This window comes from Ascaphus truei, chromosome 1 (assembly GCF_040206685.1).
Source record: "Ascaphus truei isolate aAscTru1 chromosome 1, aAscTru1.hap1, whole genome shotgun sequence".
In the NCBI taxonomy this organism is placed as follows: Eukaryota; Metazoa; Chordata; class Amphibia; order Anura; family Ascaphidae; genus Ascaphus; species Ascaphus truei.
The window spans coordinates 466,210,501-466,228,242 of record NC_134483.1 but is presented as its reverse complement, the minus strand read 5'-3'; the positions used below and the strand labels follow the sequence as shown (position 1 = coordinate 466,228,242).

General features: G+C 38.4%; 1 protein-coding gene across 2 annotated transcripts in view; it reads right to left on the bottom strand.

The window, feature by feature from the left end:
* Positions 1-1,595: 1,595 nt before the first annotated feature.
* The window catches only part of CHIC2 (cysteine rich hydrophobic domain 2), a 57,287-nt gene continuing 41,140 nt past the window's right edge, over positions 1,596-17,742 (bottom strand). Inside the window, exons 4-7 of one of the 2 annotated variants that reach the window (XR_012787464.1) lie at positions 10,437-10,493; positions 10,209-10,268; positions 8,908-9,002; positions 1,596-3,540 (exon numbers count right to left, since the gene is read on the bottom strand). Coding sequence is in view for 1 of the 2 variants with exons in the window: in XM_075566565.1 (XP_075422680.1) it covers positions 3,490-3,540; positions 10,209-10,268; positions 10,437-10,493 (168 nt within the window). In the remaining variant the exon portion in view is untranslated. The remainder of the gene's footprint in view (positions 3,541-8,907; positions 9,003-10,208; positions 10,269-10,436; positions 10,494-17,742) is intronic. The other variant, XM_075566565.1, reaches the window with a different exon arrangement.

Here is a 17,742-nt window from a genome sequence, read left to right as displayed (position 1 = left end):
TTGTGGGAAATATCTATTAAACAGTCTTCCTGCGCTGGAATTACACCTTTCAGCTTAAAGTCAATTGGCTGCAATGAGTATTCCAGCACGAATGCCAGAGGACTGCTTTGTAAGTATAAGCCTGTATGTACAATGAAGATGCACGAAATGCGAAGTTGCATCTTTCCCTCAAGGAAGTCCCATTTAGGACAAAAGTGAACACGTTTACTCGATAATTTTTTTTAAGTTCATGTTAACCAAGTACTTATCTTAGGTAAGGGGAGATTATAATGTAATGTTCATCTAATCTCTTGTAACAATACAGCAGTCAGTCATATAATTGACAATTATTTTCCTTCAGGTTGTTCAGTTGAGAAAAGATTCTATAATGAACCAACTATAAGAAAGGACAATCATTATCCAATAATCATACACCAGAGACAACAAAAATATATTGTTACTCAAGAATGACACTCTAAAGTATTGAATTACATCTACCGTATGAGTTCTTTACCTTGTTATACCTTTCTAGGACTACCACTGTCTTACACATTTATAATACCTTTGTGTGTACAACTTCAATAAATGCACAATTTGTTCCAGGGTACATTATAACCATGTCCCCTCCACCTCTTCTGTTTTTATAAAAAAAAAATCAGGTGGCGAATATTTATAAATGTAGAAGTGTGAAACCAGATCGAATTTCAAAATTATCCAATACATTGTATTTACGTAGGTAGGTAGATTAGAATGACTGCCATTGTGATTCAAGCCATGAGCATCTTAATTCAGATTAAAATTGATTCATTGGCAGCACAGACCCGATTTCAAATCTTACGTGATGCAATAAACGGCAAATGTATTGTTTGCAGAGCCTTTGCTTTGTACAGGGTCACTGTATTTGTGCTAATTGAGTACACCAGCACTGTTCTACTGCGACGTAAACATATTATTTATTTATAAAACTTTTTACCAGGAAGTAATACATTGAGTTACCTCTCTTTTCCAAGTATGTCCTGGGCATAGAGATGAACAGTATGCATAAATAGATATAGATATACAGTATGTCCTGGGCATTATGTCAAATTCACCCATACAATATTTTGGGTATGGAAGCAGACATTTGATACTATAGCCTGTCATCGCCAATGAAAGCGGTCGTCTGTTTTTGTTTTTATTATGTTCTTGAGCCCTGCAGCTGACCAAAGCAATTTCTAGTTTTTTTTTATTGCGGAGTTTGAGACAAAAATAAATAAATATATGGCTCTGGAGTCACCAATTGAAAGTCACCCTGATGTTGCAGCTTTCGTTTGGCCTCTGGAGCAAGCCTGACCCCGGCAGCCATATTGTGTCCTATTTGATGAAAGCGTCAATTAAATTCTAATATTTTGCACACTTTTTTTTTAAACCCGCATTTAACATTTTTTTAAAGTAATGTACAATGTGTTACCCATTCTTCCTTCTGTACCTACTGCTGAAAACATTTGAATAAAAACGTAATAAAACTTTTATTTTAGGAAATGGTGTAGGCTAAAATACATTTATATCATACAGCCGACAGTCACGCTACAGGAACTCAATCCATCAGAGCAAATAAAAAAAAAATTCCTTCGATGTTTAGGTTTGCCCATTTTAATAATGTACAAATAGGAAGACAAAACAGAACTAGGCCAAGCTTCATACAGCAACTACATATATGGACATTGGAGTCTTGTACAATTGATGTTCCTTAGCTAATGGCGAGCCTGCACACCATTGCCAGCATTGGATGTGCACCAAAAAAAAAGTTTAACAGCTGGAGCAAGAGTTAAAATTATTATTACATAATAAAAGAAAACCAAAGTCAGGGAGTCAAACAAATGCTTTTTATACAGGTTGAATTTACCCACATTATGCAAATACTGGCTATACTTCCTTTCATAATTACAAGATTAAGAATGTGTTCATTTCTGTAATATCGTCTCCATTAGCTGGAATTTATAAGAGGTTACAAATTCCTACATCTTTGTTTAAACAAAACAGTTCATTACCTACCACCCACTGATGTATACAATGTACTTTTATTGGCGGTAAAGAAAAACAACAACGTATATACTTAAGAGCTTTAAAGAGGCAATCCAAGCATCTTTAAAAAAAATGTTTTATATAAGCAGCCTTTTCATTACCTTTATTGAAACTAATTACCTAAGCTGCCGATTCAAAGTAAGTATTATCCAATACTACAGAACTGATTTAGTTAATAAAAAAAAAACACATAGGATATTGCTTGGATAGCTCCTTTACGTAGCTCCTGTAGTTGTAATCAACAATGAAGTTTACCATTTTAAACAGAGCATCAGTATTTAAAATGCTACACATCATATACCCCAGCTTTAGAACTCGTTTATGAGAATATAGAAATGTTAAGATTACTCCCAAGTTCCACAATTTCAATAAAAACTATTCAAAATCAAAGAATGAATATATTAACACAAACATATACTGGTGAGTTTCTGTGCCACAGCTAGCATGTATCTGGCCTAATCCAAGTTTGAGTTTCATCTGTGCATAATACTAAGCAATGTAAACCTAGAAATCTGTGCAAGAAACATCTATTATCCAAAACTTGTATTTCAATATAATTACTCTGTGTGCCCTAATGATTAACTGCATTTGAAACTAAATACAAACTATAATATATAGTTGTATGGAGACTTTGCATTCCACTTTTGTGCAGAATACTTGGTAAACAAAACATGGAATTAAAGTGTAGGAAAGAAGGTTTCATCCAGAACGAAGGTAAGGGGGTAATTCTGTATGCTCCCAAGAAGGGTTTCAGGCCTTTATTGGATGAAAATTCCATTGATGTTACTGGGTTTTATTTGCAGGAGTACACAGAATTACCCACCAAAATGTCATGTTAACACAACGAGGTCCTGAGCTACAGTAACAAGAAACATGCAAATATTTCCATGAGTCTTCTATGTAATGAAGAACAAAATCATCTTCTGCAGAACCAGCTGACAGGATTTCTTCTTGGATGAATAGAGATTCCTAATGGTGCAGTGACATCTTGGTTCCCAAAATGTAACTGAAGAAAATGCAGCTCCACAGATGGCAGGTTAGTATAGAAAAAAATCAAGACAAACAGAAAGAAGAAATGTAGCCCTCGTGGGAGAATAAACTATGGCTGGGTTGAATGAAACTCTTATTTTGCATATGAAGACATATGAAGTCGATGTGCACAATATTAATGGTGCAGAAACTCTGCTCACTAGCAGAATATATTAAATGATGGCAAAACTCAAAAAGGTGACAACTAAGAAGTGGAGCTGTATGGCTAGTGTTTTTGAAAAAAATAAAAAATAAAAAGCAACAGATAAAACATGTATAAAGAATAATAAAAAAAAACCACAAGATTGTGTGGAACCATTGCTTTGTCACCGCTGGGAAAGCACCAAGCAAGGCACCATTGGAAAGACAAGATACTTAAGTAAGTCTTTACAAACAAAACAGAACAAAAAAAGAATGCTAATCTGGTCGAAAAATCGGTGTCTTTGGTAAAAATTCTATCAAGATGACCTGTTGGAAAGAAGAAACAAAACAATCAGCGTTCTGTCTTATCAATTATATCATCTGCACAAGACAGCGACATGTATTGCATTTTTAAACCCTCAGCAAGCCATAGCATGTAGAATTTCAAGGGGGGAAAAGTGAGCAAAAAAAAGTTACATGAAACAAACACCAAAATCGACCCTTTAGACTTTGGAGGCCATTAGATGATGATGCTGCACAGCGGGTGTTTAAGAGCAATAAACAACAACGACCACAAGTATCAAAAGAGGAATACAAACATATGGTTGAGAAGTCACTAAATCTGTTAAAGTAAGCACTGGCTAATTATTAACCGACAACCTCAGCTATACAGTTCATCACATTTGTATCACAAAACAAAAAGGACAATTCCTTTGATAGCACCGTCACAATGAAACAATGACTTACAACTAATCATGCCCGTTTAACAACTAATTAATGACTATGAAAGACAAGGACCTACTATAGATCTCTCAATTAATATTTTCTTTTCTTTAGAGGTCATGTAAAATACAAGTGTGTGCCCCATGAATTTATTTGTAGTGGTTTTGACCCAGCAGTACGTGTGTAACCAAGAATATCTATATATCTGAGAGCTGTTCAATTCAAACCTATGCATGGTACTGAACTGTTTTAAAGAAGGTAATTGGATAAATGTCAGGAATGAGAACAATGAAGGAGGAATATGTGGAGAACAGAATTGAAGGTCACTTCTCAAGTGAAATGTTCTTCCTTTTCACATTCAATAGCAACAATGACAAAAAAGGAATTCGACACGTCACTGATCTAATTGACATAAGACTTATCAGAAACTAGCAAGAGGTTCAGAATAATTGACACCAAGGACTGGGTCTCAGAAATTGCGCGTCACATTAATATGCATAAGAAAATGTAGATTCCAATTTTTAACCACGCAATGCTTTATCAACAACTCTTCCAGCCAATGACATAGATACACATTTTTAAGGCATCTCTTTACTTTATTTCTCAATAAGAATTCTGAATCTGACATGCTCAGTCACCAATTCTGTTGTATCTGAAACAACGATGGTTCCATGTGTAAATGCTGCACTAGAAAAGATTACAAAATATTAATAGATCAGTCACTCAGACAGGTCCAGAAATCTAGCTTGCGAACCCAAGACATGTGAATGTGCCCGTAAAAGGTTTTATTTTTTGTCACCTTTGCTGTATGCTGGAAGGATTGTCACTTTTTTAGTCCCCATAACTTTTGTGTACTTAGATACTAGACACTAACTATACTCAGCCACGCAATAGAACTCCTATTTACAATAAGAACATCATGCATCAGTGACAAAATCACAAGAAGTGAGCACTTTACTATTAGGATCCATGGAACTGCTCAACTTCAGCTGCCACACCTTGGTCTCTGTGTGTGGATTAAGATCTCACCACATACAAATTAGTCCAGTGATTTCCAACCTTGTTTGTTTGGAGTAACCCTCGAAGTATTTCGAAAAATCTCGGGGAACTTCTATTTGGCTGACACATAATAGGTTCGACAGGGGTCAGTCACAAAATTTCACACCTCACGAGCCACCTCTATTTCCTACAATCTACCCATGTATTTCTCTCCCATCCATCTCACTAACTCTCCACCCGTTCCGCCTTGCATGTATTTATCCCTTGCGTCTCACTCTTACTCCCTCTTACTCCTCTTTTCCTCTCACTCCCGCCCTCCTCCCTTCTCACTCCCGCCCCCCTCCCTTCTCTCACTCGCCCCTACCTTCCGTCAATTACCCCACTCTCACTTAATCCACCGTACAAAATACATACCAAAAAAAAGCTGTGTGTGCTGTGCACGCGCATAGTAAGTGAAACTTCTTTGACTTTTGTCACAGAAATTGTATTTGTGTTGGTGATGTTTTAATTAAAAATCAAAATACAATTTCAGTGACAAAACGCAAATAAATTTGACTTAGAATGCGCGTGCTCGGCACACATCCCCTGTATTAGCTATTTGCACTAAGTGTGAATTCCTTGTGTGTATGTGTGTCAGTGTGTGTGTATGTGTGTCAGTCAGTGTGTGTGTATGTGTATGTGTGTCAGTCAGTCAGTGTGTATGTGTATCTGTGTCAGTCAGTGTGTATGTGTAAGTCAGTGTGTGTGTGTGTGTGGGTCAGTCAGTTTGTGGGGAGGTGTGGGTGGGTCAGTCAGTGTGTGGGGAGGTGTGGGTGGGTCAGTCAGTGTGTGGGGAGGTGTGGGTGGGTCAGTCAGTGTGTGGGGAGGTGTGGGTGGGTCAGTCAGTGTGTGGGGAGGTGTGTGTGTGTGTGTGTGTGTGTGTGTGTGGGGGGGGGGGCAGTCAGTGTGTGTGTCCTGCTGCAGCCAGGGGCGGGGTGTAAAATTGCGCACCACTTCTCCCCCTCCCCTTCTGCGCCCCCCCCTTCACAAATCCTGCGCAGCACCCCCCCCCCGCCACAAATTCTGCGCACACCCTCCCTCCCCCCCGCGGGGTACATGCGCACCGCCCGGGTCACCCTTTCTTCCAGGAGCCGGCGCCGAGCCCCTGTGCCGCGCGTGTGTTGCGCCGTATGTCACCGCTTCCTGCGAGCGCAGGGGGCCCGCGAACGCGTGTGGGGGGAACGACGCCGCTGCCAGCCGCTTCCGCGCATGTGTGGCGTCCGTCAGCGGCGCCATCACAACTGCGCATGCGCGGCATGGCAGCGGCCGTTAGGAGCGGCGGCTATTGCCGCCGCATATGTCACGATGTGGGGGGGGGGGTATGGGGCTCGGGGGGGGGGTGTGGGGCTCGGGGGGGGGGGGGCTGGAGGGGTGTGGCGGCGATTAGGAGCAGCGCCGGCGATGTGACAGGGGCGGTGTGAGCGGAGTGGCGTCCATTACGTGACGTCACTTCCGTTTCACATTTCGCCCCACATCATCCAGTTTTATCCCATCAGAGGTGCCACTAAAGAAGTTTCACTTCAAAAAACCCACCCCCAGGGTGTTAGACAGCTGTTAGACAGTGTCAATTCTGAAATAATGGTTTTAATTTACAGAATGACTGGGTAAGAGTTTTCAGAGCCAATTGAGAGCAAAATTAATGATTTTAATCTTTGAAAAACGGCATACGTCAAAAATGAAGTATGCTGACAAAGCTATGTTAATTTTAGGAAAGTCTGCAAAACTGTTATTCACTCACAAGTGGCATTTATTTTATTGTTGTAACTTCACTTAAAATCTTCAATCTGTCCTTCCTCATAATACGATTTGGCATCCAAACAAGTATACAGTGGTTTGCAGAATTATTCACCCCTTGCCAATACTGTCACAAGTTGTTGAATTACAAATAATGAGCATTTTTTTCAAACCAAGTATTTTATATTCAAAGCTACAAAGCTGTAGTGGTTAAACTGAACACTGTTATATGAGGAGGAAGTTATATGTCAAAGGGGAAAGAAACAGTGATATTTACTGGTTACATAAGTATTCCGTTCCTTAAATCAGTACTTGGTAGAAGCACCTTTGGCAGCAATTACGGCTAACAGTCTTTTTGGATAGGTCTCTACTAGCTTTGAAAAGAAAGATGGTTACATTTTTGCCCATTCTTCATGGGAAAATTGATCCAGTTCTGATAAGTTTTTTGGGAATCGTTGATGCACTGCAATCTTCAAGTCTCGCTATAAATGTTTGATTGGATTCAAGTCAGGACTTTGACTGGGCCGCTCAAGAACATTAATTCTCCTCTTGTTCAACCACTCCAGTGTGACTTTGGCTTTCTGCTTCGGGGCACTGTCCAGCTGAAATGTGAATGGGCTCCCCTGTTTCAGAGTGTTGCCTGACTCGAACAAGTTTTCCTCAAGGATTAACCTGTACTTTGCACCATCTACCTGGACAAGCTTCCCAGTCCCTGCTGAAGAAAGGCAACCCCGTAACATGCAACCAATAAATGTCACTGTTTTTTCCCCCCTTTGCTGATATTTAACCTCCTCCTCATATAAATGTTCAGTTTAACCACTACAGCTCTGTAGTTTTCAATAAAAAGAGTTTAAAAAAATTGCGCATACATTGTTTGTAATTCAATGTGACATTATTGGTAGGGGGTGAATACTTTTTCAAAACATTATGTCCCATTAGGCTCTGTTCTTTAATAGGATTTGCAAGTATTTTTGTCAGACTCACAGAACGCAATGGTCTCCAAATATAAATTAATCTTGTTAGAACAGTGACACAGATCCCAAAACAAAAGGATTTTTTTTAATGTAGAAGTACAGTACGAATGCTGCAAAAAATTAATAATTAAAAAATATATATTATATACACACACAGTGGATACCTATCCAAGCTTCAAATTGCAAAGCCAGTATAACCAGCCTCACACTGATGAAATCCAAAAGGTCAAAATAGCTGTCTGTGAGTAGGTTTACTGGTTATGCATCTTAACCCAGGCTGTGCTGAAAAGCTGCGCAATGCAGCAAGCATAAGCTTCTAGGGGTCCATGTCAAAATGGATTTGAAGCAAAAGGTGGCACTGTGTGCTCATTTGCATGTCATTTCCCAGAATCCCTTGCTGCAGTGGAAGCACTGTATGCTGGGTGATAATGGTTAAAGGCAGGGTTGCAGACCTAAGACAGGAGAGCGCAAACTTTCCCTGTGCCCCCTTACCTGCAGTCATCCACTCCGCGCGCCCCACTCCTTACCTTGGTTTCCGGCGTCTGGGCATCATGATGTCACGTTGCCATAGCATCACCAGATGCCGGTAGAACCACGGTAAGTAAGGTTTAAAGAGGCCTTCGCCGCTTTCCCGGCAATTAATTTAAGAGCCTTTGGGAAGCGTGAGGGGACTCTGTAAACTCTGCACCCCCCGCAGTTAACCGCGCGCACCACATGGGGGGCGCGCCCCCCCGTTTGCGCACCGCTGGTCTAAGACATGCAAATGAGTACACAGTAATATTTCCATTTGTATATGTGTGTGTGTGTGTGTGTGTGTGTGTGTGTGTATGTGTATGTGTATATATATGCGGGTGTGTATGTGTGTATATATTTGGGTGTGTATGTGTATATATTTGTGTGTGTGTGTGTGTGTGTGTGTGTGTGTGTGTGTGTGTGTGTGTGTGTGTGTGTGTGTGTGTGTGTGTGTGTGTGTATTACATATATATATAGCCAACTTATCCCATTCAGCAACAAAAGGGAGTAACTGACATTTTAAACTTTTACTTTGAACTTTTACTGCATATCTATAGTAAGAAACTGAATTGTGGAGATTTGCTGATGGTATCAGCAAAGCACAAAGCTAACAAATGTTAGATGTACTTACAACAGAAGAATGCAAAGTGACTGCCCTCAAGACAGTTCACAGTAAATAGTAATTGTTCAATGAAGGTTCAAACTCACTTACCTCTAGGACAAGGGGGTGGGGGGGAGAATCAAGAGAGGTTTTTGGCATGTTCGTTTGGCAAAATAGCTGGATTATCCTATATGCCTCGCTTCACTCTACAGAATTAACAATGTTACACTCGTATGTTGACGTTACTGGCGCTTTGAAAATCTTTGTACTGTATCATCACCCTCATTCTTCCCCTCTCCCTGTACCCCACTTTATAAAACTTTGTTTTTTAGTAAAGTTAAAAAATAATACATGCTAGAACCGCCATACATAAGATGGCTTGAATACTGATAGCACATTACCCTATATTGGATTATTGTTTGCTCAAATACTCTGTACTTCATTTGACAGCTCAATGCCGAAAATGAAGTCAAAGCTTTTACTTGGGAAAAAAACAAAAAGCAGCACGGTGTATATAAACCTGAACAGGCGGGTGTGACCCAGTGACAAAGGTTCTGCAGAAATGTAGCTTTAAAGTTTGAGGTGAACAGAGGAATCCATTGCCAGAGATTCTGCTGCTAATGGTGACATCACTAAAACTTGCCTTTGGAAGAAATGCGCATGTGAAAGACCAGCATTAATATCTGGCTTGCCAGCACTCCTGTATTTATATTTAGTGGAGAGGAATAGAATAAAAAATATTTTCTGCTTCACTTTAGCCCACACTGATTAATAGCTGTAGAATCTTCTTATAGTTGTGGTTTCTTGTACTAGGTTATATCCCTAGGCTGTATAGTCTGTTTAATCCATGTGTTTTATTCCCAGTGTTAATAAAATTATTGCGATACATCAAGACATTATCTAGAGTTCACGAAGAACGGGGTGTCCTTCAATAAGTTTTTATACCAAATGTATTTTGTTAGGTGGATGAGATAAAATAATGTCCGCTTTACCCTCCTATTGCATGAGCACACTGAAAAACAACCACGATTTAGCTCCATACTTGGATATGGCCATTTAGTATAATGCTAATCAAGTTTCAAATTCGTTGTGCAACTCAAGTTGTGATTATCCTTCATACAGAAGAAAACATTTCACACCCCATCACTGCACGCTTGGGCTATTTTGTCTTGGCAATTAATTTATTATTTTTTTCTCACAGCACAGTGAAGCCTTGTTTTCAAAGTCCTTCATAACTTTATAAATCAGCTCTACACATGAGCCTATGCATTTGTGAACCGTAGAAAATCCTTCCGCTCGGGTGATTAAGCTCCTGACACCTTTACTGATTAATAATCGAGACAAGAATAAGATCAGAAGCAAAATAAATGATCATTTAATAGAGAGACCCACAAAACAGCCCTTTAACTTACATATTCCATCATGTTATTCGTTTCACATTTCCTTTTGCGCAGTCTCCAGTGCAAGCACAGCTGGAAGAGCAGGGTAGTAAAAGAAGAAAAATGAGGTCTATTTTATTGCAGCACAACACATTAGCCCATTTATCCACCTTTCATATTTTTAGCCTAACAAAAGCATCTGTTTCCATACTGTGCAATTCAGACTTCAACAGTACGAAGCTGCTTCCCTGCGGTACTCACCTTGTGGTATAACCTATTGTTTTCCCATTCCAATAACTTCTCAATTGATCTTCGTGTCTGGAAGACAAATGGGGGAGAATTTTACTCTTGACTGGCTTAAGAAAAAAAAAAAAGAAAAAAGAAGAAAATCTTTGCAGCTGGTTTTTGAATGAGAAGGGAAGGGGACAGTGACTGAGGACAGGGTGGTCTGTGATATTATCACAGCTTCAGTGTTACTTTGGAACTAGAACTGCAATGGACTTTACCCCCAGGAAAAGAAACGCAGCATACAGAATTCCCTAAAGCAGCTTTATAACTAAAAACAGCACATACATGTGTCTTTAATAGTTTACAGATTGACAAGTGGAGAACAAATGACTGCAACACTAGCGCATATATGCTCCCAATAATTCCTAATTGTATCTCCTTTTACAAGCCATGGCGCAATTAGGAAACATTGTGAAATAGAAATGAAAACTTATGGTTGGATATTGTAAGACAAGTTGAGGGACAATGGGTAATAATTATATATCCAGTAAGGATGGCAGAGACATCCATCATCACTTTTGCCACTAGATATATTTAAAAAAAAATATGCTGGAGTTATGAGGGGTAGAATGATTATCGTAAAAAAAAAAAAGTTTAATATATACATTTAAAATAACGGAGTAACTAAATGACAATCGACAAACTCTACCCAAATGAGCACTTCAGTAGATGCTAGTGTATAGAATTACCTAAACATAAAAAATGTAGGGCAAGAATAAACCTACAAAGGCCGTACCCAAAACATATAGTTAAGGTGAAAGTAACTCCTTGCTGGGTTGGCTATTAAGTGGTTAATGTGCCTCTGTTTTAACCATTATCATTCCACCACTTAGGGTGTTTGAGTGCCCACAACGGGATTTGCTTTTTTTTCTTGCTTTAGTATCTACCTGTACTGTACCCAGAGGTGCACCTAACCCTGTCCTTTATTTAAGCTGAGCGAGTGTTTAACTTTCCTGTATTTTTTGTTACAAACAATTATCAGACATGTAACCCCACACAGTGAAAAGGTTGGCACGGGCCTTTATTTTAGACGTATACAGGAGAAAAGGAACCTAGTAAACAAGCACTCTGTCACAACTGAATGTATAATTATATTGTTAAAATACTTTATTAATGATCAATTAATAAAAAAGGGGGGTTAAAATAAAATTGTATGATTAAACAGCACGTGACTGTATCATTTGTAACCCAACTATGGCTAGGTGGGTAGGTTGTAGATAATGAGATCCCCGATTGATATTCGGGATCTGATGCTATACTTATAGTTGCCTATGGATATGGGAAAGGGGGCCGTTATAGGACCCACTATAAAGATAAAGTTATGTCTCAATATAAATGTATCAGGGCGTGTATTATGACGCGTGTATTAGGTCGCTATCTTAGACCTGGTTAGTGTGTCACTCTGGGGTTATTCATACAGGCTGATACTCTGCCCCGACAGCGTGACTGAGGTTTCCCTTTAGCTCAACACCATATTATTAAACACAGGTAGTTACACTACTGGTTTCATTTACCGCATATCATGCCTGGATGTGTTAATGTACACACCATATAAAGTCCACTATCACAGCGCATCATAATACACGCCCTGATACATTTATATTGAGACATAATTTTTTCTTTATAGTGGGTCCTATAACGGCCCCCTTTCCCATATCCATAGGCAGCTATAAGTATAGCATCAGATCCCGAATATCAATCAGGGATCTCGTTATGTACAACCTACCCACCTAGCCATAGTTGGGTTACAAATGATACAGTCACGTGCTGTTTAATCATACAATTTAATTTTATTTTAACCCCCCTTTTTTTATTAATTGATCATTAATAAAGTATTTTAACAATATAATTATACATTCAGTTGTGACAGAGTGCTTGTTTACTAGGTTCCTTTTCTCCTGTATACATTTACGTCCCCACCTAGTTAGCACCTCACCATGGTTTACTACTAAAGCTGTGCGGGTGTTTTTCTTTACGTGTAACTTTATTATAGACACCAATTTCAAATGCTTATAACTGGATTCACAAGGCAAATAAAAATTAAACGCATGCAAAATTGCAACATTTTGCTTGGTGATGTTGAAAAAAAAACCCAGCTAATCACACTTGCACAAAAATTAAAACACCTGCAAAGTACACCAGTTTCTAGAAAATCAAGTTTACAAAGGCTACCACTGAAAGAGGTGTATAGGAAAATAAAAGAATTACAATTAAATGTTATGGGTCAATTTGAAAATGTACTAAAGCCTTCACAATGGATTATGGGTTTCTATTCCCCCCCCCCTCCCTCTTGTACTTTGTGATTAAATATCAAGTAGTTGCATACATCACCATTTAAGAATAAATGGATGATTCACTTGCATGATATCTTAAGATAAAGGATTCAAGAACCTGGTTTGTAAGCAATATACCTTGTTAATAGGTTACACATAAAAAAATAAAATAAAATCATAATATTAAAGAAACAAATCCAATGTTAACCCTTGCACTGCTGAAGAGGCATGCAATGCATCCCTCTCGCCCCCAGCCCTCCTGGCAGCAGACAGATTAATACACTATTTCAATATATCCTCCTGCTGTTAATACCCTATTCCAAAGTTTTTTAACTGGAGGGACACGAATGTTGGAATAACATAACTTTCTATGAATGATCTTTCTGAACTACTGCGATTGCATTTCATTTGTACTGGATTTGTCTCAAATATTCCCCTCTAAGAATCACTCAATTCAACTACAGACCCAGACCCACTTGTGTAGAGATGTGCAAAGTGTTCCTGAAAGACTGCAAACCAGGTGAAACCTGCCATGGTTTTTCTGACTTAAGAAAAAAAAACCCCACCTCTTTTGCAATTCTGTATTTGCCAGCAATTCGTACAGGTCACATGGCCCTTTTATATACTGCCACTTTCACAAACATGTTAAGTACTGTATTTCAAAATTCTAGCAACATTTAAAAAAAAAAAAAAAAAATCACAAAAAGACTTGTAAAGCGGTTATATTGATTTGCCAAGCAATTGTTGCTCGCACCATCGACCAATTGAAATATTGATGGTTGAAGGCTTATTCTTCAGTGGACCTGAAATTAAAATTGTATCTGGGGAAAAAAAAAAAAAAAACACGTCTTCAGATGCATTAAAATATTCGTAAATCCTGATGCAGTGTACGGGTCTAACCAAGACCAGGGAGGATAAATCATCATGCCAGGTGTTAAAAGTGAGAGACCTGCAGGTGCAGAGACTGGAATCGCTGTGCCTCGCTCAAACAGCAGCTGCAGCTTGCTGGGAAACAACACCCAACTATTACTACGCCCAACTGACTGTAGCACTGTCAACAAACAGAAATCTTATGTCAAGCCAGAATTTTTATCTCGATGAGCGTGATGGCAAGACTAGGAAAATTAAAACACGCGTGGATTTGAAACTCTGTTGCAAAACGTGAAGGTACAATTAGCCCCGCAAGTTACTTCTATTAGCATGCAATAAACATATAAGCAGCATGATTACCAATTAAAGTTCAATTGTAATGAATAACCAACAGGGATCCCGGCCCGTCTCGAGATAGTCTGTTAAGTGGGAGCTTAGCGAACGTTACTTAGGATGTGAATGTGTCACTTTGTAAATTTATTACATCCATTTTCTAAATTCAGGCTTTTTTTGTTTTTTAGTATTTTTTTTAAAGAAAAACAGTGCACTTGCTAACAAAGATAGTCAGACCTCTCTTGTATGTTTGAAAAGATAGCCTTTTAGAGGCTGCTCCCCTTTTAAATGAAAATAGGGCAGCAGTTCTGGTCACACTTTGTGTTAATTTAGTTGCCAGTCAGCTCCAAATCAAAAGAAAATAAGGCCGCAGAGTGTAATTAACATTCAGTTCAGTCGTTTTGTCCCTTGTCTAGCCCCCAAGCTTTGTTAAAATTGCCATCTGAAAGCTGAAGGCTGTAGGGAAATAGATTTGATTCTAATCGCACCATGAAAAGAACATGATCTAACTGCTTTCAGCCCTCCGTAAATCTGTACTAGGTCTTTAGCACAATGCAACTTCCAATTTAGAAAGCACTGAATGTCTCGTCAATGACTTTGTGAAGAAAAAAAAAAAAAAAGAAAGGAAAAAAAAAAGAAGGAAGAACAAGGAGCAGACATAAAAATTCCAATAGTTGTTTAAGCATTATAGTTCATTTGCATCACAGCGAACCTGAAAAGGGCTGACCTCTCAAACCGCCTCTCAGGTCTATGAAGTTGTAGCTTTGACAAGCTCACATTGACAGAGCTCATTGACTCTGAAAGGCTACTCTATCAATGGAGAAAAACCGCAATAGGTTCTACTCTGAGCAGGCATCTGCCTGCCCACCCGTTGCTAAATCAATGGCAAGGGATTCAAAAAAACGAAATCTACTTTTTGCTACTTTGCAATACCTGTTTAAAGTGGGGCATGACTACCATAGCATTTATTTGCTACATAGGGTTGGTGACATTTTTCGTCCTAAAGACTGTAGTCATGTGAAGAAAAAAAAAAAAAAATTAAAAAAAAACCACAAAAAAAAGGCCTTTGAAATTCGTAAAACTCACCATGCTTTTCTTTACACTTTGATTGATTGCAATGGGTATCTAAATAGTTCCATTAGAAATGTCTACATCCATTGTCAATGTTCCATTTCGGTCATTATTTCACTCTGATTAATAAATACGTATATATACTTTTGTCACCAAAGGGAACATTTATCACGGCTGAAAACCCACAGCATCTCTGCATTGAAGTCTTTATGATTATATAGTATGTATTGGACAATTTTCGCTTGCATGCACAACTTTTTTAGGTTATGTGGGACATCACATTATGTTGAATGCAACCCGCATACTTTTGTAGAAGTTAGCTACTCAAACCTTACTTTGTCAATAAAATGGTACGGATAGAACAAGCCAACTAGCATTACTCTCTGTGCATAATATTGAAGCAAACTGGTCATTTGTTTTAGAACTTCTAAAAGGAGAACATCTCCGAAATGCACAACCTTGGCTCAAAGCTTACATCAGACAGCCATGCACAATCCCACAAGTCTGCAGTTCATTTTTCTCTCGTGTGACAGGTGAAAATAAAAAGCTCTTGCACGTGCAGCCTAATTAATCACTGCACTTGACATATTACAGATTTCCATCGAAAGGCAGGTGGACAGCACACAAAACCAGAATGGGACACTTGATTGGAGAGTAATATCTTCAGCTCGGGACAAAGGCACATTCATTCTTGCAGCAGCAGATAAAAACGGCTTTTTTTCGCAATACTACACATTTTAGTTTTTGCATGTACTTATTTCGCCAAGTAATTACAAAACGACTCCAATAAGAATTGCCCTTTTAGTCAGGAAAATATATTTGTCATTTTGTAATCATCAACATCTTGTAAAGGATGTCAAAACAAAAGAAGTATTCAAAAATTGACCACAAGCTATAAAAAGTGCACAATATACAATACACACAGGACACCGTAGTAGTGTAAGAAAGCAGTTTATAATCGTAATCAACACAATATATACAAAAAATGCATATACAGTATAGCTGCAAAATTGGGTTAACACCAGTGCAAACTAATTTATCAAAAGGGAAAATCTCATTGCTTTCAATAGGTTTGTCTGATAAATATAGTGCTATTTTTGCACTGGATTTACCCCCGTTTTGCTGCCTTTGGGTTGTGTATCGCTTTGGTTAAAGGTGCACCAGGTTCTAAAGAGACATTAACCGAAGATGAAAATCTTCCACTTTACCAGGAACCATGGATGTTATTTTGGAGCGAAAAATCCAAGGATCGGTGCTGCCAGTTCTGCACCTAGTAAGGCAATAGAGACCAGTAAAGATCTCTAATCTAATTAGAATGTATGAACAACACAGCGTGTTTTATTTGTATTTTTTATAATATTTTATTAACAAACACAGGAGTGCCCAGCATTGGTAATACAATGCAGTGCCTATAGTATAAATAAGAAATCTTTAGAGGCATACATTACTGAAACAGTCTAAAACTATGCCAAAAGTTTACATACAATTGAACAAAAGAAATAAAGAAGCAAAAAAAGGCGTGTGTTTTTATTATCAAATTATATAATCGGGAATGTATATAGGGATATTTGGGTAAGAAAGGGAATGAAAGTGGAAAGTAGGGGAAAAGGGTGTGTGTGTGTGTGTGTGTGATTGTGTGTGTGTGATTGTGTGTGTATTTTTTTTTTTAAGGGTATGTTAAGAGGGTTATAGAATTTAAATAACCGTTTACTTCTTATTAACTGACTTATATGGCTCTTAACGATTGGATAATTATTATAATGTTCTATATTGTCAGATTATAAAGGAAAAAAGGGAATAAGGAAACTGGTAAATTTGATTTTGCGTTTCTAACAAGTTACAATAGGGAAGCCATGAAAATGAAGAATATACTGTAATCACCAAGCACTGGGATATTCTCAAGAGTGACCCCGTTTTGAAGGGAAATATCCCAGGGAGACCAAGTGTCATTTTTAAAAAGGTTACCTATCATCAAGGACAGATTGGCACCAAGTGCATTAAGATCAAAGAAAGCAAATAACAGTTGGTTGTTTCAAAGCAAAGTTTTTTTTGGCTGCATGACATGTAGACCCTGCCTGTTCAAGGCAAAGGATAAACAGAAATGTAAGTCTAATGTTACTAACGAAATCGATGACATTCATAATACCCATATCACATGCAAATCTGACCAAGTAATTAACATGTTGGAATGTCCTTGCATTTACAATATGTAGGTAAGACGACACGTCCAGTGAGAATCAGGATATTAGAACATTTAAGTCATATTAAAAGGAAAGTTATCACGCATAGTGTATCTAATCACTTTTTGACTCACCATAAAGGGGATTCTAAGGGGCTGAAATGTACAGCCATTGAACATGTCATGCAGCATTGGAGAGGAGATAGGGATGCGGAATTAAGTCAGAGAGAGGCCTTCTGGATCCATAGACTGCAGACCCTCACTCCTAAGGGTCTCAACATGGAAATAGAAATTGGTCAATTTTTAATATAGTTATAGATCACAGGTTATGAATATTGCACTACCAATTATTAACTTCTCATTTTGAACAGCTAATAACAGTAACCGAATAACTAATTGAAGAATGATATTCATTAACCTGAGACTTATAGATACCATAAGCTAAAGTTAAAAATAAACATATGTTTGACCGAATCTTATACTATATTAGTGAAAGCACTGTATGCCTGCCTGCCTGGATGTCCGGTGTCCCTAGGGGAAATCTCATTGGTCC